The 22702-nt window shown below is 35.8% G+C and overlaps 1 protein-coding gene across 1 annotated transcript in view; it reads left to right on the forward strand.

Annotated features, from left to right (window-relative positions):
• LOC128650192 (amidophosphoribosyltransferase) overlaps nucleotides 1-22702 on the forward strand; it is a 53594-nt gene that overhangs the window by 4417 nt on the left and 26475 nt on the right. The window contains exons 2-5 of the mRNA XM_053703938.1: nucleotides 1343-1409; nucleotides 14068-14274; nucleotides 16330-16442; nucleotides 18014-18156. Coding sequence (XP_053559913.1) covers nucleotides 1343-1409; nucleotides 14068-14274; nucleotides 16330-16442; nucleotides 18014-18156 — 530 coding nt within the window. The remainder of the gene's footprint in view (nucleotides 1-1342; nucleotides 1410-14067; nucleotides 14275-16329; nucleotides 16443-18013; nucleotides 18157-22702) is intronic.

Below are 22702 nucleotides of genomic sequence, written 5' to 3' on the forward strand. Positions count from 1 at the left end.
AGCCATCGACAATACTAATGCGAATGAGTGGCTGTATCCAAATTAAACTTCATTAAGAGAAAAACATTGAATTTCATATACTTTTTTACGTGACCATTTTGTTCCCTCTAAACATTGAACAAAACATTCTTAGCTTGTGGGCCTGATTTTACTTCTGGGTCATGGCGGCAGATTTATCATAGTTTGAAGGCTGCAGACTAGCACATGCAAGCCTTCAACTGATATTTATGAAAACCACTGCTTCCTAAACCCTCTCCATCACCTCAGAGGTCAGTGCTCCCCCAGGACCTTTTTAATCGGTGCACCACCCCTCTGATTTTACTGACCAGCTGGCTAAAATTTTAGCCAATATTATGCTAAAAATAGCTATTATTAAAAATGTTAAATTTTATTGCACAAATTATTGTTAAATACATTTATGGTAAATTATGCAATTAATTTGTGCTTTGCAAAGCAGAAAATGATATATCAGAAAATATAACACTGCCCCCACCCGGCTACTTCATAATGCCACCCGGCTGGCAACATTTTCTGTGGAGAACACTGCAGGTGATGTATTAAAATCACCCCACACTGCCTGGGAGTATTGACAAGCCCAGCCCTCATGTGATTGGTTGTACAAGAACAGAGGGTGGTGTTGCATGAGCATCTACTTGTGCATTGATTAATATGGGTAGCTACTGCAGACCACAAGTGTTGATCCTGGGCGGACAGGTTCACCTGCTAACCTTGTTTGTATGGACAAAGATACAGTTCCCCCATAGTTTGCCTACACCTGATATAGAATCTAAAGTATTTAAAAGGTAACATTTGATTGTCACATAGTAAATATATTTTTATTTTCTGGAATCACACGTCTAATCTGTTGTTTTTGTTGTTTTTTCCTTAAGAATCTTAGTAAATTGTATCGATGGCTTCTGCAAGTTGTAATTGAATAGACAAGATGTAAATAGTTTTTTAAATGTAACAACAGGAAAACACTAGGGGCGTCACATAGCATATGAAACATCCAGCAATTTAAATTCCAATATCCAAATTATGTTATTCTAACCATTTCCTAACTTCTCAAAGGGCTTACAAACTGGAACTTCAGAGTTTCCTATACAACTCGGACAATGCAATGGATCCACAAACTTCTACAGTTCTAACACAAAAATAAAAAATTAGTTAATCTTCATAAATTCCACAAATTGTTAAAAACAATTTAAAATCTAATATTAATTTAACAGCTACCGGTTGGCCAGTTTTTGTGAAATCCTGACATGTATAAAACCATACTGCAATGTCAGCTGGTACAAATATAAATTCATTACTTATTTTATATCATCTTTAATTCTTTCAGGGGACAGGAGAGTGCTGGCATTGTAACAAGTGATGGAGGTCCTGTACCCACATATAGGAAGCATAAGGTAAATATCTTCTCTAGTTACAGGGCCTAAATAATATTCCAGTGTAAAATGTATTATAGATAATTAGCAGCAGTTACTTTACACACTTTCTGTCTGGATTATAACATCTGTGCAATAGAACATGAGTTAGCACTTCAAACAGCCCATAAAATCAATAACCACTCTTTAAAATACATAGGGGAACAGTCCACACACAACACCCAAATATGCTTTCTTTCTCAAATGGTGCTTAGTCATAGGGATGTCGTAGCTAAGATTTCTTGAGAAGTTAAATATCTATAAACTTATAAATTGTGATATTTATTATCTAAAAAGAACATTAAACGCTAAAAAAAATATATATATGAAAAAGCTTATTTTAATATATGTGTGTATGTATATGTGTGTGTATATATATATATATATATATATATATATATATATATATACACACACACACACACACACACACACACACACACACACATATACATACATATATATATATATATATATATATATATATATATATATGTATGTATATGTGTGTGTGTGTGTATATATATATATATATATATATATATATATATATATATATTAAGAGGATAAAAAAGGGAATGAAATAGCGCTGTTTCTGTTACATAAGCTATATGAATAAAACATATAGATAAGCCATGGAATGAGGTGACAATAATTTTAAGGATAAATTCTAGGATCAGTAATAAAAATAAGTCATGTCAAGCGCTTATAGATCCAAGCGCAATTATAAATATGGGCAAATAAATATTCACAGTAAAATAGAAACCAAAAACTTGTATTAGATGAATGGATAAACACACAATATGGTCAAATACAAAATACAGTAAGAAAGTATATAATTGCACTCCTGTGTGAATGTCTAAAATTGTCACTTACAAGATAAAACCTCAGAGGAGTACTTCTATGGCTTATACTGGTATCTCAACAGATATAGCCAATTCCCCTCTTGGCATGTGGTAAACTTCCAGGTGCTTTGTAGGAGACAGTATTCCTTCTGCCTCTCAGGTATGGAATCTTTCCTTCCAGAGTATGGTAGGTCTCCCAAGAGATTCTCCCCAATTGGCTCAGCCAGACTTTCATGACAGGTCCCTACCACTGAACTCGCTCATTGGCTGGCTCGTCAGACGTCTCGCGGCCTATCCCGTTTTTGGAAAGCTTCCACCTTTTATAGCACCTGGATGAGAATACAGGTTAATTAGGCACCTGCTGAAAAAGGTGGACAATTCCACCTTTAGTATATTTCATACATTGATCAGCATTCACTACCAAAATCTTTTTTTACAATATGTTAGCAGGAGAATGGCAAAATCACACTACATTTTTATGTGACCTATGCTTTATTCCTATAGATAAATAAAAAGTACCTCTAATTCAATTCTCAAACTTGGACAGTACTTATTTACATATTAAAGACATCTTTTTATACATGGGGGGACAAACAACTTTTTCCATTGTTATAAAAAGGATGCAAATTCAAACTTATCATTTAAACCTTTGGGAATTCTAGTACCAAGCCTAAAAATCCATCTTACTTCTTGTTGTAATAAAACTCTGTTATTATCACCACCTCTGCCTGAAGTGATGCCACGTTAGTATCTCTTACATTTAGGATATCATCCCTGTGTTCCAAAATACGGTCCTTTATGACTCTTTATGCTTAGGCTCTGGAGTAACAATGCACTACTGGGAGCTAGCTATTGATTAGTAACTACACACATATTCCTGTTGCCATTGGCTCACCAGATGTTTTCAGCTAGGTCGCATTAGTGCATTTTGCTCTGAATATGACTTTTGCAAGAAAACACATCAGAAAATGTTGTTTTTGCACTGTTATGTTGGTTTGATAACATGACCGCTTTAAATCCTATAAAAATATTTATCTTGTATAAAGATATTTTGGAACTCAGTATGTTAACATCTGATATATTTAAAAATAACTAAATGTCATGTCCCTTTAAATTGCATGCTCATCATGTTAAAAACAACCCCTGTATTCAAGTACTGGAAAGAAACATGTATCCTTGTTATCTGTCACTTAAATGGAAAACAGAAGGCTGGCAAATTAATGTTTCTTAATTAAAATAATAGGTAGTAGTTATTGCTAAAATTGTGTCTTGTTTGTAGCCTTCAAAGCCTGTAGTTATGCATAACTGTTCTAGACTGCATAGTCTGTTAATCAAGGGTGTGGACATAAAACCCAGTTTATTCTTTTATGATTCATATAGAAAAAGTAATTTTAAACAACTTTCCAATGTGCTTCTATTATATAATTTGTTGTATTTTCTTGGTATCCTTAGTTAAAAAGCACACCTAGGTAGACTCAGGAGCTACTGATTGGTGGTTGCACATATATGCCTCATGTTATTGACTAACCCATTATTGGCTTCTTTCTTGCAAAAATAAATATATATAAAACGAGAAGAAGGAGAGAGGTGTAAATACTGCTAAAAAGTTCCAATTTATATCACGGTGCAGTCCTCAAATTTAAATAAACCAGTAATTTAGTGAAGAAAAGACTCAAAGGGTATCTAATACTATCCTTTGAAAGAGAGGAAAAAACAGCACTCGTAACTGAACAAGACATTTATATTTATTTTGCCCTCTGACAATAAGAGCAAGTAACAATGAGCATACAAACACTTAACATATCAACCTGTTAAAATGTGAAGGACTAAACGGTACCGCTGTCACTATAAAGCTTTACATTGACTATACATTGCAAGTACAAATGCGGTTATAAAATGTTACAGTGTATACAGCTTCCAAATAACACATCCACTACGTAGCACATAAGATACCATTACCAAAGCATATCCGAAACAAAACAGTCCAAAACGTAAGTCCCAGAGAGATTGTGACCGCAGTGGGAAGCTGCACATTAGGTCAATTACTCCCATACCAAAACTCCATAACATATCATAACAATTGTTATGATAACAATTATCATAACATTGAGGACATAATGAGCAAACATTGGCATGTTATCCTGAGGGATCCTGTTCTCAAGAATATACTTCAAGAAATACCTAAAATAGTTTATAGAAGAGCACCCACTTTACGAAACAAATTAGCACCCAGTAAAATAGTTAAACACACCACTTATCCAAAGACTATGCATACCACTGGCACAAAAAGAATATTTGGATTAAGAGGTGTGTATAAGTGTGGAAAACCAGGTTGCGGTTTATGCAGATTCATCAAATCAGGTTTAAAATGTTTCAAATCAACCATCACAGGGGAAAATTTTTAAATATCTGACTTCCTCAATTGCGAAACCAAATATGTGGTTTATGTAATAGAATGTATGTGTGGCCTACAGTATATAGGCTGCACCTCCAGGACAGCAAGGATCAGATGGGGAGAACATCATCGCAATTGCAAGAATTGCAAAAAAACGAAAATTAAACACAGCATTCCCAATCATTGTTTACAAAAACATAACGGAGATCCAGAGATATATAGTTTTTATCCCATAGATTATATTCCAAAATCATCCGACTTACAAATTAAAGACACTATATCCAACAGGTCTAAACGCTAATCTTGATCTAACAGCCTTTAATTAAATTCACAATGATTTCTTTATATTACTTTTCTGGGTAACCTTCATATCACAAACACAATAAAACATAACAATAATAGTTGGTAACAATATCCATTTAGTTATGTACTATCTGTCTGCTCATGGACCAAACATTTCAAAAAAATTTTTTGTTATATTTAGATGCAGGTTTCATATCAGTTAGGTATACAGCATTTTACATAGATCGATACACACCAATCGGGTTACAAAGTTTGTACTTGTATTTCTTTGTCTCTAACAATCACGGGTCATTTACCTTGAGCACCTGTATATTTTTTCAGGCTCTGTTTTTTGGTTTATCTCAAGACAACTTCCTGTTTTACCTGTTGAACTTATTTAAGCATATCGACTGTTAAGCATTATATCCGCTTTTTTCACCTGAAGAAACGACCAGTCTGTGGTCGAGAAACGCGTTGTGTTTGCAAATAAAGCGTTGACTTACAATTTTTAAATTAACGAAGTTGTCAGCCTTTTTATACATACCGGTCTGCTCCGGTGTTCCATAGTAGGACACTGCTCCCTACTTTTATCTCCTCCGAGAAACATATCTGAGCACTGATAGAACAGCTGTTGCTAACACTAAGCTGTTAGTTTATTTCCTCACTCTGAAAATCTGCTCCGGAGTTCCGTTCCTGTTTGAGAGACCTGATACCAGTGTACTGGCCGCTGAAAGTGTCAGTCCGCTCGTTAGCACTGGTCACTGTACAGTGCCACTTGATCTGGTAAGCATTTTATTACCATTACATATGTCCGATTACCAAGGCTATACTACTCTATGAGGCGCCCTCTTTTGTTTCCAGCTATGTTAATTAGGTACCTGCTGAAAAAGGTGGACAATTCCACCTTTAGTATATTTCATACATTCACTGCCAAAATCTTTTTTTTACATTGTTAGTAGGAAAATGGCAATATCGCCCTACAATTTTATGTGACCTATGCTTTATTCATATAGATAAAAAGTACCTCTAATTCAATTCTCAAACTTAGACATTACTTATTTACATATTAAAGCCATCTTTTTATACATGGGGGACAAACAACTTTTTCCATTGTTCTAAATAGGATGCAAATTCAAACTTATCATTTAAAACCTTGGGAATTCTAGTACCAAGCCTAAAAATCCATCTTACTTCTTTTTGTAGTAAAACTCTGTTATCCCCACCTCTGCCTGAAGTGATGCCACGTTAGTATCTCTTACATTTAGGATATCATCCCTGTGTTCCTGAATACGCTCCTTTATGACTCTCTCTTTAGTTTTACCAACGTAAAAAGTCGGACAGGAACAACGTAGCAGGTATATGACCCCTTCTGACTGACAGTTAAAGAAGAACCTTATGTCATATAGTTTCGACCCATCAACTGAAAAGCTTTTTGTACTATCCATAAAAGGGCAGTACACACAGTGGCCACAAGGGAAACTACCTTTTGATTCCCTTGTTTTTTCTTAGCCAATCTGCTTCAGATGGTCCTTTAGTAAATTGGCTTTTTACTAATTTATCCTTCAAATTTTGAGCTTTTCTAGCAACCATTTGGGGTCTATTATCTACGGCCTGTTTAATACATTCATCCATGGTCAAAAAATTCGAATTTCTATTCCGAATCATGCATAAATCATTCCATTGGCTGCTAAAGGTTGAAATGAACCTAATCTGTCCTTTCTCTTTATTCCTTCTTTTATCATACAAAATTGTATCTCTGGGCATACCTCTTGCTCTATATAGTGCCCTTTTAATACATCTCTTTGAATATCCTCTTTTGAGGAATCTATCTGCCATTTGAGCCGCATGGAGTTCAAATTTGGCCATGGAGGAACAATTTCTCCTCAACCTGGGAAAGTGTCCATAGGGAATCCTCTTAATCAAGTGTGTAGGATGATTACTTAGAGCATGTAGGATATTATTAGTTGCATTAGGTTTTCTAAAATTTTCTGTCACTATGCAATTTCCCTCTTTTTAATCTTTAAATCAAGAAAAGACAGTTGCTTATCATTTTTTTCAAAAGTTAAGATATTCTTATCATTTTTATTAAGAATAGAGACAAAATTACTGAATTCTTCAGGTGTACCATCCCACAGGATGAGTACATCGTCCACATCGGACCCATAGTTGGACATGTTCATCCATTATGTCACTATAGTTATCAAAAACATTGGACAACTCCCATGCCCCCAAATGGAGACAGGCATAAGTGGGGGCCCATACTGCCCCCATTGGAGTCCCCCTCACCTGGCGGTAAAATTTGCCATCAAAGGAGAAGACATTATTTTCTAAGATAAATTAAAAAAGTGACAGGATAAAATTCGAATTGTCCTTGTATTCAGTAACTATAGTCTCTAAAAATCCCTCAATTGCTCTTAAACCAGTATGGTGGGGGATCAAAGAGTATAAGCTTTCTACATCAAGTGACGCTAAAATAGTAGTCTCCTTTACTGTTAGCCCATCTAGCTTTCTAAATAGATCTGCAGTGTTTTTTACATAAGACGGGAGGGTGTCTAGAAAGGGGCGTACATTTTGATCAACATAGAAATCTATCTTTTCGGTTATACTTCCAATCCCCGAAACGATAGGTCTCCCAGGGGGACATTTCATATTATTATGGAGCTTTGGTAACACATAGAAGACCGGCATTAAAGGGTGCTCAGGAAACAGAAATTGTAGCTCTTTTGCAGTAATAATGCCCATAATTTTAGCTTCATTCAGTAATCTAAGCAGAGAATTTTGAATCTAGTTCAGAGGGCTGGAGTCTAATTTCTCATATTGATTTCTGTCATTCAGTTATCTTTTAACTTCATTGAGATAGAGGGTCTCTTCCATCAAAACCAGATTTCCACCTTTATCAGCTGCCTTGATCATCAAATTGTTAGCATTGCTTAGCTCAAAAAGAGCCTCTCTCTCATCCTGCCCTAAATTATCTTCACCAACTATTCTTTCTTTCAAAGATTCAATTTCTTTCTCTACTCTTTTGACAAAGTAATTAACTGAGGGATAAAGGGACAAAGAGGGCATAAACTGAGATTTCGGTTTAAAGCTCAAGTTTTTGGTCGCAGATCAGTCCCTCCCCTCCTCATTTTCATCCAGGAGAGGCTCAAGTGCAAGCAATGCTGTCTCTTCATCTGTGCCATCTAGCTGTTCTCTTGCTTGCATAATTTTCCCTTTTTCTGGAGATGGTAGATGACTGCAATAAAATCTTAAACTAAATGTTTTTTGAATTGGGATTACTATTGCCCTCTGGTAGTTTTTGCAGCTGATGAGAATAGATCCACTTTGGAGATGGCATTTACTAACCTTAGTAGATGACCTATGGGAGGCAGAATTGAAAGAATCCCTAGCACATAGTAATGGGGGGGGGGGGAACAAACTAATGATGATGATGAAAATGTATTTAGTGCATTTAGGAAATATAGATATTATCTGAATAGACAATTAAAAATCAAAGCAGAAAATGTCAGCCTTTTAAATTATATTGACAAAAAAATAGTCCAAAGGGGTCTAAGACTGTTACTAGAACCAGGAGCAAACACAAGAGAGGAAGGGGACTCATTTTTCGAGGAATGGAATGAAAAACTATAATTATGCTCATTAGATTTAATGGACATGATGATCAAACGTAACCATAAACGCCTTGATAAAATCAAAAAAGAAGGGGATTTGGCATTAGAGAAAGTGAATAAATTTGAGGATGATAAAAACTTTGCAAAACTCAATGAGGAAACCGGTAATAATATAGCAAAACTCAAGAATGAAATTAAAGCTAGAAAATGTAAGTAAAGAAGCGATCAGGATGATTATAAGAATAACAAAGGTATATGTGTATAAATCACAGAAAGGGTCATATGACTCAGGGACATATGTATCAGACTCAGAAATAGATATGCCCCAAAAAACAGCTCTGGGATGGGTACAAAAGGAGGAGGAGACGGAGAGGGGGCAAAAGGAACAGACTTTTTAAGTTCTCCTTCAAGGGAGTGACGTTATCCGGTGAGACAAATGAGAGGGAGAGGGGACCAGTACAATCAGAATTAAGGGAGACCAAGGAGAGGGAATCGGAGGCGTTACTGACTACCCCGACCTGTGATGAATTGCAGATTGTAAATCTGTCCTAATTTCAGCTGAATCTGGCTCATATTAATCTGTTAAAGAAGGGATTATCTTTTTGTCCCAAATCAAGGTTGAGCAGATTTGAGGCAATAAAAGATTTACATTTATTTGCTAGAAAGGTGGTGTTATCTCAAATTATGCAAGCAAGAGAACAGCTAGATGGCACAGATGAAGAGACAGCATTGCTTGCACTTGAGTCTCTCCTGGATGAAAATGAGGAGGGGAGGGACTGATCTGCGACCAAAAAATTGAGCTTTATACCGAAATCTCAGTTTATGCCCTCTTTGTCCCTTTATCCCTCAGTTAATTACTTTGTCAAAAGAGTAGAGAAAGAAATTGAATCTTTGAAAGAGAGAATAGTTGGTTATAGAATATAGAATAGAGGCTCTTTTTGAGCTAAGCAATGCTAACAATTTGGTGATCAGGGCAGCTGATAAAGGTGGAAATCTGGTTTTGATGGAAGAGAGCCTCTATCTCATTGAAGTTTAAAGATAACTGAATGACAGAAATCAATATGAGAAATTAAACTCCAGCCCTCTGAACCAGATTCAAAATTCTCTGTTTAGATTACTGAATGAAGCTAAAATTATGGGCATTATTACTGCAAAATAGCTACAATTTCTGTTTCCTGAGCACCCTATAATGCCGGTCTTCTATGTGTTACCAAAGCTCCATAATAATATGAAATGTCCCCCTGGGAGACCTATCGTTTCGGGGGTTTGGAAGTATAACCGAAAAGATAGATTTCTATGTTGATCAAAATGTACGCCCCTTTCTAGACACCCTCTCGTCTTATGTAAAAGACACTGCAGATCTACTTAGAAAGCTAGATGGGCTAACAGTAAAGGATACTACTATTTTAGCGTCACTTGATGTAGAAAGCTTATAGTCTTTGATCCCCCACCATACTGGTTTAAGAGCAATTGAGGGATTTTTAGAGACTATAGGTACTGAATACAATGAAAATTCGAATTTCATCCTGTCACTTTTTAAATTTATCTTAGAAAATAATGTCTTCTCCTTTAACGGCAAACTTTACCGCCTGGTGAGGGGGATTGCGATGGGGGCAGTATGTGTCTCCACTTATGCCTGCATCCATTTGGGGGCATGGAAGTTGTCCAATGTTTTTGATAACTATAGTGACATAATGGATGAACATGTCCAACTATGGGTCCGATATGTGGACGATGTACTCATCCTGTGGGATGGTACATCTTAAGAATTCAGTAATTTTGTCTCTATTCTTAATAAAAATTATAAGAATTTCTTCTTAACTTTTAAAACAAATGATAAGGAACTGTCTTTTCTTGATTTAAAGATTAAAAAAGAGGGAAATTGCATAGTGACAGAAAATTTTAGAAAACCCAAATGCAACTAATAATATCCTACATGCTCTAAGCAATCATCCTACACACTTGATTAAGGGGATTCCCTATGGACACTTTCTCAGGTTGAGGAGAAATTGTTCCTCCATGGCCACTGTATAGAGCAAGAGGTATGCCCAGAGATACAATTTTGTATGATAAAAGAAGGGATAAAGAGAGGACCGATTATGTTCATTTCCACCTTTAGAAGCCAATGGAATGATTTTGCATGATTCTGAACAGAAATTGGCATTTTTTGACCATGGATGAACATATTATACAGGCCGTAGGTAATAGGCCCCAAATGGTTGCTAGAAAAGCTCAAAATGTTTTCAGTTGATGGGTCGAAACTATGACATAAGGTTCTTTTTTAACTGTCATTCAGAAGGGGTCATATACCTGCTACGTTGTTCCTGTCCGACTTTTACGTTGGTAAAACTAAGAGTCATAATGGACCGTATTCAGGAACACAGGGATGATATCCTAAATGTAAGAGATACTAACGTGGCAGACATTTTGCTCAGTTTCATAATAGTGAACCACGATCCTTAAAATTCATAGCGATTGATAACGGCATCACTTTTAGCAGAGGTGGTGATAGTAACAGAGTTTTATTACAAAAATAAGTAAGATGGATTTTTAGGCTTGGTACTAGAATTCCCAAGGGTTTAAATGATAAGTTTGAATTTGCATCCTTTTTATAACAATGGAAAAAGTTGTTTGTCCCCCATTTATAAAAAGATGGCTTTGATATGTAAATAAGTACTGTCTAAGTTTGAGAATTGAATTAGAGGTAATTTTTATCTATAGGAATAAAGCATAGGTCACAAAAAATTGTAGGGTGATTTTGCCATTCTCCTGCTAACATATTGTAAAAAAAAGATTTTGGTAGTGAATGTCTGAAATATACTAAAAGTGGAATTGTCCACCTTTTTCAGCCTATTGTCTAGAGGTTATGCCCTGATGAGGCCCCGGTATGCACAAGTTGTTGGTGGGGTGAAACGTGCATTGGCATGATGTGCACTTTTATAATCCTAAAACAAACACTGGATAGTGTCTTACTGTCTCTTCTGAAGTGGATACCCAATCAGCAGAGGGGAGATAGCGGTTTAAACCTATGGCAAGCTTTCCATAACACACTGTGCTTGAAGTATATTACCTGGAGCTAGCCTATCACTTTGAGTGACGTCACGGGATTAGGATACACTGTGAGATCTTCCGTTTGCAAACAACTCCAAGCAGAACGCTTTGTGGTATGTGAGTAATTGACCTAATGTGCAGCTTCCCGCTGCGGTCACAATCTCTCTGGGACTTACGTTTTGGACTGTTTTGTTTCGGATATGCTTTGGTAATGGTCTCTTATGTGCTACATAGTGGATGTGTTATTTGGAAGCTGTATACACTGTAACGTTATATAACTGCATTTGTACTTGCAATGTATAGTCGTCGTAAAGCTTTACATTTTAACAGGTTGATATGTTAAAGGGACACTAAACCCAAAAATGTTCTTTCATGATTCAAGTAGAGAATGCAATTTTAAACAACATTCCAATTTACTTCTATGATCTAATTTTGCTTCATTTTTTAGATATCCTTTGTTTAAGTAATAGCAATCCACATGGGTGAGCCAATCACACGAGGCATCTATGTGAAGCCACCAATCAGCTGCTTCTGAGCATATCTAGATATGCTTTTCAGCAAAGGATATCAAGATAATGAAGCAAATTAGATAATAGAAGTAAATTAGAAAACTGTTTAAAATTGCATGCTTTTTCTAAATCATGAAAGAAAAAAAATGGGTTTAGTGTTCCTTTAAGTGTTTGTATGCTCATTGTTACTTGCTCTTATTGTCAGAGGGCAAAATAAATATAAATGTCTTGTTCAGTTACGAGTGCTGTTTTTTCCTCTCTTTCAAAGGATAGTATTGGATACCCTTTGAGTCTTTTCTTCACTAAATTACTGGATTATTTAAATTTGAGGGACTGCACCATGATATAAATTGGAACTTTTTAGCAGTATTTACACCTCTCTCCTTCTCTTGTTTTATATATATATATTTATTTTTGCAAGAAAGAAGCCAATATTGGGTGAGTCAATAACATGAGGCATATACAGTATGTGCAACCACCAATCAGTAGCTCCTGAGTCTACCTAGGTGTGCTTTTTAACTAAGGATACCAAGAAAATACAACAAATTATATAATAGAAGTACATTGGAAAGTTGTTTAAAATTACTTTTTCTATATGAATCATAAAAGAATAAACTGGGTTTCATGTCCACACCCTTGATTAACAGACTATGCAGTCTAGAACAGTTATGCATAACTACAGGCTTTGAAGGCTACAAACAAGACACAATTTTAGCAATAACTGCAGGAGCATTCTCTGGTGCAGTCCCGCCCCCTGTTTTCATGTAACTAGTTGCTAGAATAGAGAATGTCAATCGCCCCCCAAAAAAGTGAGTGTCGGGGTGATTAATCCGGCCACCTTGGAGTTGGTGGAGAGGCTAAAGAAGCAGTTTCTGCTTCATAAATTTGTGATTGCAGGCTCTCTTCCCCTCATTGTACTTTTCAACAAATGTACCAAGATGCAACAGACAATTTAAAGGGACATGAAACCCAAAAATGTTCTTCTCGAATCAGACAAAGCATACCAAAAAAGTTTCCAATTTACTTCTATTATCAAATTTGCTTCATTCTCATGCTATTCTGTGTTGAAGAGATACCTAGGTAGGCATCTGAAGCACTACATGGTAGGGAATGATGCGGTCATCTAGTGCTCTTGCAAATGGATAACATTCCTGCAAAACTGCTGTCATATAGTGCTCCAGAAATGGGCTGGCTCTTAAGTTAAGGTCCATGCTTTTCAGCAAAAGATACCAAGAGAACAAAGAAAATGTAATAATGGAAGTAAATTAGAGAGTTGTTTAAAATCGCATGAATCTAGAAACAAGAATTTGGGGTTTCATATCTCTTTAATAGAGGTGCATTAAAACATGCTCTATCTTCTGAACCATGAAAGTTTGATTTTGACTTTCATGTCCCATTACTGGTTGCAAAACTCTTCACATTGCTAAAAACAGTTTGAAAACATTGTTGAGTATCTCTTATGTATTGTCTCCCTTGATTGTGGCCAGTTAGACTTGCTGTAAATTAGGTTGTGCCCATCTCTAAGCAATTAGTGTCCATTATGTAACCAATTCGGGAAAACGGCAGCAAACTTAGGTTGCAGAATTTGACTTCTATCATTCCTAGATAACGTGAGACCTGCACAATTTTTTGCAGTAAAAATAAGTAATTGTATGTCAAAGGCAAGCAAAATAAATAATGAATGTAAATGGCAACATTGTTTAATTTCCATGAATTCATTTATGAGTAATTACATTTTGAGTATATTGACCCTTTTTGGTGGAAGCAGAATGATCATTTTAATATTATTGGGCTAATATCTTTACCACAGCTTCCTATGGAATTGCTAAAAGGCAGCTAAACATAAGTCACATGCTTACAATATAATATGCTGTTCAATTAAATATGGCATGCTGAATTAGTTGTTTGTAGGATGAATGAATGACTTATTTCTTCTTTATTATTAAGGGGATGGGGCTTGTTAGCCATGTGTTCAGCGAAGAGAGCTTGAGTAAACTGAATGCCAGTAATCTGGGAATTGGACACACTCGTTATTCAACCACTGGGAATTCAGAACTGGAAAACTGCCAGCCATTTGTGGTGGACACGCTACATGGCAAGATAGCAGTGGCGCATAACGGGGAACTGGTAAATGCCGCCAAGCTCAGGCGAAAGGTAAAAACCTTTAATATTACTGTTTTTTTTTTTTTTTTTTTATTCCAAAAGGAGATTAAAAAAAATGTTATGAAATGTTATATATTTTTTATTTCTTTTGAATTAATGTTTTTTTCCTTTGTGGGAAAGTGAGGATAGCCTACTTCTGTATTTTGCTAAATTATTAGAGTGGTTTGGAATGCTGATTCTGGTATTGTTTTAAAACCTTGAAAACAGATTATGCTTTGGGATACTTTGTTCACATGGCTGCTTATCCAAATATTTGATAAGGCTCAATTAAGCTCACATATTCCTTTTTATATCAAAATGTATTTGCGTGAGAGTCCACAGTACAAGGAGCTTTATCTTTCTAACTCTCACTAAACCTTACTCTGTCTTACGCATTTGTGCTACCTATCTATGTATGCTGTATATAAATGTAGTTGTTTATTATAACATACAATAAAATGTTATTTTTACAGGATTTATGTCTAGGCATACTGTAAAATGCATTATTATCTGCTTTTAAGGCAGGGTTTAAAAATTCCAGTAGAAGCAATAGGTTCTAGAATTTTACTTCTGGGTCCTAATTTTTTGAATCATTGTACATTTATATATAGACTGTTGTCTGGCTTGTATAAAAGTGTATTGCTTACTTAACTGTTGTCTGGCTTGTTTGCTTACTTATAGGGACAGTCTGAATAAAGGGACACTGAAGCCAGTTTTTTTCTTTTGTGATTCAGATAGAGCATGCAATTTTAAGCAATTTTCTAATTTACTCCTATTAGCAATTTTTATCATCTAAACTTACATTCTTGCATTTCAAATAAAGATACATAGAGAATGAATAAAAATTGATAATAGGAGTAAATTAGAAAGTTGCTTAAAATGTCATGCTCAATCTGAATCACGAAAGAAAAAATTTGGGTTCAGTGTCCCTTTAAACATTTTTATTGTTTAAAAATAGGTAATCCCTTTATTACCCATTCCTCAGTTTTGCATAACCAACACTGTTATATTAAAGGGACGGTAAACGCCAACATTTTTATTTTTAAAAAAGATAGTCCCTTTTATTACCCATTCCATAGTTTTGCATAACCAACATGGCTATATTAATATACTTTTTACCTTTGTAATTACCTTGTATCTAAGCCTCTGCAGACTGCCTCCTTATCTCAGTTCTTTTGACAGACTTACATTTCAGACAATCAGTGCTAACTGTTAAATAACTCCACGGCGTGAGCACAATGTTATCTATAAGGCAGACATGAACTAATGGCATCTAGCTGTGAAAAACTGTCAGATGCATTCAGATAGGAGGGGGCCTTCAAGGGCTTAGAATTAGCATATGAGCCTACCTAGGTTTAGCTTTCAACTAAGCACCCTGGATAGAGCTTGCTTTATTGGTGGCTACATTTAGCCACCAATAAGCAAACGCTACCCAGGTTCTGAACCAAATAATGGGGGCGGCTTCCTAAGCTTTATATTCCTGCTTTTTAAATACAGATAGCAAAAAAAACAAAGAAAAATGAATAATATGAGTATTAGAAATTTGCTTAAAATTGCATGCTTTATATGAATCGTTAAATAAAAAAATTGGTTCAGTATCCCATTAACTCTGAAAGTTGTTTTTTTCATGAGTTTAAATTGCATAATCCATACTTCAGATGCATAACCCAGCTACTTTCTACACAGTGATTGCTTGATCTGTTTGTTTGATCTTAAAGCATTTGCAGATAACAAAATTAGCTTTTTGCCCACTCTAGGGAGCCGGGGGAAAGTATAAGCCTTCTTCTATAAGTTATATCAACTCATATCAGAAGAATTGCTATAGTGTGTTAACTAATACTTATTTGTAGAATGTTTTATCATAAGTCAGTGTATTCAATAGAATTGCATCTTGGTAAATTTAGGAATAAGTGAGATCAATAGATCTAACAATGGTAAAAATGTAAACATCATGTTTGTAAAAATGCTGGAAATATGTGTTTAACTTACAAATAGTCTCTGTTTTTGCATTTGTAATAAGTATCTTTAATATAGTTTCCTGACTAATCTGTACTGTTTGTTAAACAGTTAATGCGCCATGGCTTAGGGCTCTCAACCAGTTCTGATAGCGAGTTAATAACACAACTACTGGCATTCACTCCTCCGCTGGAAAAAGATAATGCACCAGACTGGATAGCACGGTAAGTATTTGTACACATGCTTTATTATACATAGTAAACAATGTGAATGCATTTCCAACATAACACCTCTAATAAGCACGTCCTGCAGATCCATAACTCGTACCTCCCCTGAGCATACAAGCAGGGAATGTCTAGCAGACACCTCTAAGGCAATCGTCTAGAGCGAGTCTTAATGCAAAGTGAACTGAATCAGATACAATGGTTTTATGTCCATGTCCACTAAGTAACAAACAGTTTGAAGATGAGATGTTGTAACTGTATTTCAGCTAGATTTGAAATGGATAAACTCTGTATTGTATTTATGATATTTTATCATTGTAATTTGTCACTGCACTAGTCATTACAGCTTGCATCAGCTGCTCGGTTAACCACTTACAACACAAACTCACCAAGACTTGTCCCTTTAAAAAAAAAAAAAAAAACTGCTTTTGATCCAAATACATCCACCTTTTTATTTTCATAAATACAGATATTTAGAGATGCATTTCAGAAAACTTCCATAGAGCAGTTTTGTTATTCAGAAGCTTGTGAAACATAGGCTACAGGGAAGGGTTGGAATAAACTGACAATGGCTTCCCATAATGACACAAAAGTGATCTGAACTATTGCCACACTTTGTACTAATGCTGTGCCTGATAGTTGATTGATAGCAATTTATGCAGCTATGTTAAATCAACTGAAATTTTTTTTAGATTTATTGTTATCAGTCTTCCAGGCCGTGTACAAAATATAGGACTTATGTCCCAAAATGTGACTTTCCTCAAAAATGCAGGATATGTGTGACCTCTTCCCTTGACTACCTTCTGGCTTATAGAATAAATGTTTAGAAAAAAAGTATTTTTCATTGGCAGAAAGCCAGCATTTAAAGAACATTGTAGCATATTTTTTTTACTCCCATAATCTTGTGTTAAAAATTGGAACTGAAACCGTATTAAAGGGACATGGAACCCAAATCTTTTTCATTCGTGATTCAGATAAAGTGTAGAATTTTAAACATTTATTTAATTTGCTTCTGTTATCTAATTTGTTCTCTTTATATCCTGAAAAGCAAATCTAGGTAGGCTCAGGAGTTGCTGATTGGTGAATGCCCATAGATGCCTTATGTTATTGGCTCACCCATGTGTATGTTTTTTCAACAAAGTATAAGCAATTAGTTTATCTTCATTTTCTTGGTATCTTTTGTTGAAAAGTAGGGACATAAGCTGAGGAGCATGCCCATTTCTGGAGCACTATCTGGCAGCAGTTTTGCCTTGTAGGAACAGACTATAACTAGCAATGACAATCTTGAAATGATAGACTAGCCGTAAGTGTAACTATAATAACGACTACACTTCCTTGTACAGGACGTCTTCATTTCATATTGGGGCTGACAATACTGTTATGCATTTTGGTTGAGATAAATATGATTACAAATAAAATGCTCTAATGAAGAAAACTGTAGACGCACTTGTTTTTACAGTGGAGATTTAAAATGCTATTTTATAATATTTGAATAAATAAGAAACATTAATTTAATACAATGTACAGATTTATAGTTATAGACAACATCTAACTTTGAAATCCGGTTTCAGAATAAAAAATATAATGAATGCCACTCCTACATCTTACTCCCTGCTTGTCATGCACCATGACGTCATCTATGCTGTACGTGACCCCTATGGCAATCGGCCCCTGTGCATTGGACGGCTCATTCCGGTGAATGCTGAAGACAAAGGTAAACTTGGGGCTATTATTCTGTTTCAGAAATAAAAATGATACTTCATTTTTAAAAGAAGTTAAAGGACCATTACAGACAGTACTGCATAATCAATACATGTAATAAGAAGACAATCCAATAGCACTTACTCTGAATTATAAATTAGGAGTAGATTATTTTTTTCCCTGACAATTTCAACATTTACTTCAATTTGCTAGCCCCTGTATCATGTGATAGCCATCAGCCAATAACAGACTGATATACACTGTAAACACTTGCACATGCTCAGTAGGAGCTAGTGCCTCCGGAAGTACATATAAAAAGACTGCCCAATTTGATAATGGAATTAAATTAGAAATTGCATGCTCTATTTGAATCATGAAAGTTTAATTTTGACTTTAGTGTCCCTTTAATATCGCCAGAACAAAAATGGGAACTTAAAATAGATATTTGGAATAGTAAAGATTTGAATTTTATCAAATTTGCTTTATTCTCTTGGTATAAACCTCATAGGAGCTCAGGATTGGAGCATGCACTGTGGCAACAGTTTGTAGCAAGGTTTATTCTTAAAGGGACAGTCTACACCAGAATTTTTATTGTTTTAAAAGATAGATAATCCCTTTATTACCCATTCCCCAGTTTTGCATAACCAACACAGTTATATTAATATACTTTTAACCTCTGTGATTATCTTGTATCTAAGCCTCTGCAGACTGCCCCTTTATTTCAGTTCTTTTGACAGACTTGAAGTTTAGCCAATCAGTGCCTGCTCCCAGATAACTTCATGTGCACGAGCACAGTGTTATCTATATGAAATACGTGAACTAACACCCTCTAGTGGTGAAAAACTGTTAAAATGCATTCTGAAAAGAGGTGGCCTTCAAGGTCTAAGAAATTAGCATATGAACCTCCTAGGTTAAGCTTTCAACTAAGAATACCAAGAGAACAAAGCAAAATTGGTGATAAAAGTAAATTGGAAAATTGTTTAAAATTACATGCTTTATCTGAATCATGAAAGTTTATTTTGGCCTAGACTGTCCCTTTAAATCTTCCCTAAACATCCCCCACGCTGGCTGTAGCATTTTTAGTATTAGAATGTGAATATTAATTTACCCAATACATATAATATCTTGTAAAAAGCTGACTATATTTTCATTGTTTCATCTAGACATTGTTTTATGTTCCTTGTAACCTTGGGAAGATATTTCAGCAAATACCAGTGTATCAAGGACAAATTTAAGAACCACTATCTTGTTTGTGTAACAAGCTGTGATTGCATCAATAAGAACTATTTCTTGAAGTTGGTGTCCATGAGAAGTTTGTTTTAACAGTTGTATGACATACATCTATGGATTTCAGTGTTGACCCCAAAAACCTATTTATTTTCACTATATAAAAATGTAATTATTTTTAGTCTAGCATATTTGTGTGCCCCATAAACTGAGCAGGCCCTGCTTCTATGCACGTGAAGTGCAGTGTGAGAATCCATAAAACAATAGTGACAAGAATATATGTTGTAAGGACTTGCATGTTCTTTTACACTTAAAGGGACATGAAACCTAAAATTCAGATAAATTATACATTTTTAAACAACTTTCCGATTTACTTCTTTTATCCAATTTGCTTCATTCTTTACTATCCTTTGTTGAAAGAGCAGCAATGCACTACTCGGGAGTTAGCTGAACACATCAGCTAAGCCAATAAAAAGAGGCAAAATAGGTAGGCTGACAGGAGTTTAGGAGCGTGCACATGTCTATGGCAGAAGTGGTTTGCATCTATGTATAACATTGCTATAAACATTATTGCAAGATGGTTAAAGACACGTGTACACTCCTATGCTCACCTAGGATTACTATTTAATAAAGGATACCAAGAGAACAAAGCAAAATTGATAACAGAAGTAGATTGGAAAGTTGTTTAAAATGTCATGCTCTATCCAGTCCATTTACGTTTAATATCTTGGCCCACCTGTTAATGCTTACCAGTGAGAACCACAAACCAGAGGGGCGTGGATAGAACTGACCACTCCCCTGGTTACCTGTATATAGGTAACCTCTCTCTCTCAGGTACTGCCCCCTCATCGTCTGATTCGGACTCATAGGTTAATCTCCTGAGTTTGCCATTTGAAGGGAACATGCTGTTTGGTACGCAATTGGAAAGTTTAATCTCTTAATGCTCTGGAGTCCTTTTCTTCTGCAAGTGCCAAAGATTCCTAAGAATCCTTTATTTCTTCATAGACTGCTCTCTCTATGCCAGAATTTTAAAACATCTTCTAGTGAGGATTCCTTTATTTCTCAGGAACAGAAAACTCAGAGCCGAGGCAGAGGACCACTCATCAGTCAAAGAAAACCATGACGTGTTTGCCAGTCCAAACTCTTTTTTTCTGGGGGGCAGACTCTACAGTTTTAGGAAGATTTGGACATAAACTATTTCAGATCTCTGGGTCCTTAATCTTCTTTAGACTGAGTATTTTCTGCAATTCAAGATAAAAGCTTCTTTTCGTCACTTGGGGACATTGCCACTCCCGAAAGATCTCTTTTAAAATACAAGCAATTTATCTGTTTGTCTACAAGCTTCTTGGTGTGCAGATGATTCAAGAGGTGCCAAAATATCTTCACAATCTAGGAATCTACCCTCCCCTTTTTTCTTGTAAAGAAAAAGTTTGACTCTTGGAGACCAGTGTTGGATTTTCAAAAGCTGAATTTATTTCTGGTGGTTTAAGGTTTTACAATTTAATTAATTCTCTTAGTCATCAACATAATGCCACTGAAGGCATTTCTTCTATCTGTTGACCTAAAGGATGCATATTCCCATCAGCATGAATAAGGGAAATATTCCCAAAACATTGCTGCTGTTTTGTATTGTGCTTGAATATTAAATAATATTTTGCTGCCACTTGCCTTGGATTTTTTCCCATCGCAAGGCCACACAGAATTTACTTAAGATTCCTAGTTGGAGACTGTCATTTCCAGTTTGCAGCTCTGCCCTTCAGCATTTCTACGGCACCTTGTGTCCTCACAAAGGTTTGCATCCTTCAGAGGTTTGTTTGTGATCTACTAGTTGGATGATATTCTTTAAATAGTAAAGACAAGAAATCAAGCTCTCCGTCACAGAGATATCCTTTTGTAATTTCTTCAGGGTCATGGCTGTCTCATAAATTTTCAGAAAATGCATCCTACACAGGATCTAGTGTTTCTAGGAACTTAGTTCAAAACACTGAAAGGTCTGGTTTCCCTGCTTCAGTCAAGGATTCTATATCTTCAAAAGTATTTTTTAGACCTACAACAAGTTCCAAGGATGTCATCACATCACTGGATGAAAATGTTAGGACATATGGCTTTGCTAATCTATTTGGTGGGCAAGATGGAGGATGTGTTCATTCCAGTGTCATTTCCTTCTGTACTACAAAAGGGCTCAGAGTCTCTCATCAGATTCCATTTGCAGTACAGCTAAGATAATTTCTTTATTGGTGGTGTCAAGTTCAAAACCTTTCAAGGGGTCTTCCTCTTGCAGATCTAGAAGGGGTCCTATTTCAGATCAACTCCAGCAAGCATGGATGGGGGGCTGTGTGCAACGGCCTTTATGTCAAGGGAGTTTGGGAAAAACACTCCAACATTGTCCTCAAAATAGTGTCACGGGGCATGCTGCTTCACATTCCGTTGCTACATCCAGACCCTCCAAGCCTCGAGTTGACAGCATGGTTGCTTAGATCACCCATGTACAGCAGATTAATATTTTAGCTCCAGTGATCCAGACGCTTTTGAAAGCGAGAAAAAAAAATCTACATAAAATGTGTATTACAGGATTTGGGATTGTTTTTCTTCTTGGATAATTCAACATAATGTCTTCACAGCAAGTGTTTATCTCAATTACTGGAATATCTACATGATGGTTTTCTGAAAGGTCTTAGTTCTCCAATTTTAAAAATTCAAGTTTGTGATTTCAGCTATATCCGGAAAGAAATGGGCACAAGATCCCTTAGTAATTAAATTACCCATATCCATCCAAACAAAAGGTCTACAGTTCCGTCATGAGATCTTCTCTTAGTACTGGGAGCTCTTATGGACACTCCTTTTAAGCCGCTACATGAAGTTTTCCTCCGCTTCTCACCTTAAAAATTTTTTTTCCGTGTGGCTAGCACTTCAGCAAGACGTGTGTCAGAATTACAAGCACTTTCTGTGAAGCAGCCTTTACTTGTTTTTCATCAGGATGAAGTTGTGTTATGAACTATTGAGTTTCTGCCTAAGGTTTTGTCTGATTTTCAAAGAAATCAAGACGTGTCACCATATTTTTTGTCGTGAAGGGAAACCGCTGTATTGTCTTGATGTGGTCCATTGCTTTCACATTTATGTTAAGCGGACACAGTCAGTTTGTACGATAGATGGTCTTTTTGTTATTCCTAAAGGTCCTTGAATGGGTCAGACTTTTTGCAGAAACCAAGTTTGTTCAATCTATTTCTAGATCATACAAGCAAAACAATGAGCGGGTTCCAAAAGGAGTCAGAGTGCACTCAACTATGGCAGGTACAGCATCATGGGTTTTGAAGCAGATACGCTAGAGGAAC

The sequence above is a fragment of the Bombina bombina genome, chromosome 2 (assembly GCF_027579735.1).
Source record: "Bombina bombina isolate aBomBom1 chromosome 2, aBomBom1.pri, whole genome shotgun sequence".
Lineage (NCBI taxonomy): Eukaryota > Metazoa > Chordata > Amphibia > Anura > Bombinatoridae > Bombina > Bombina bombina.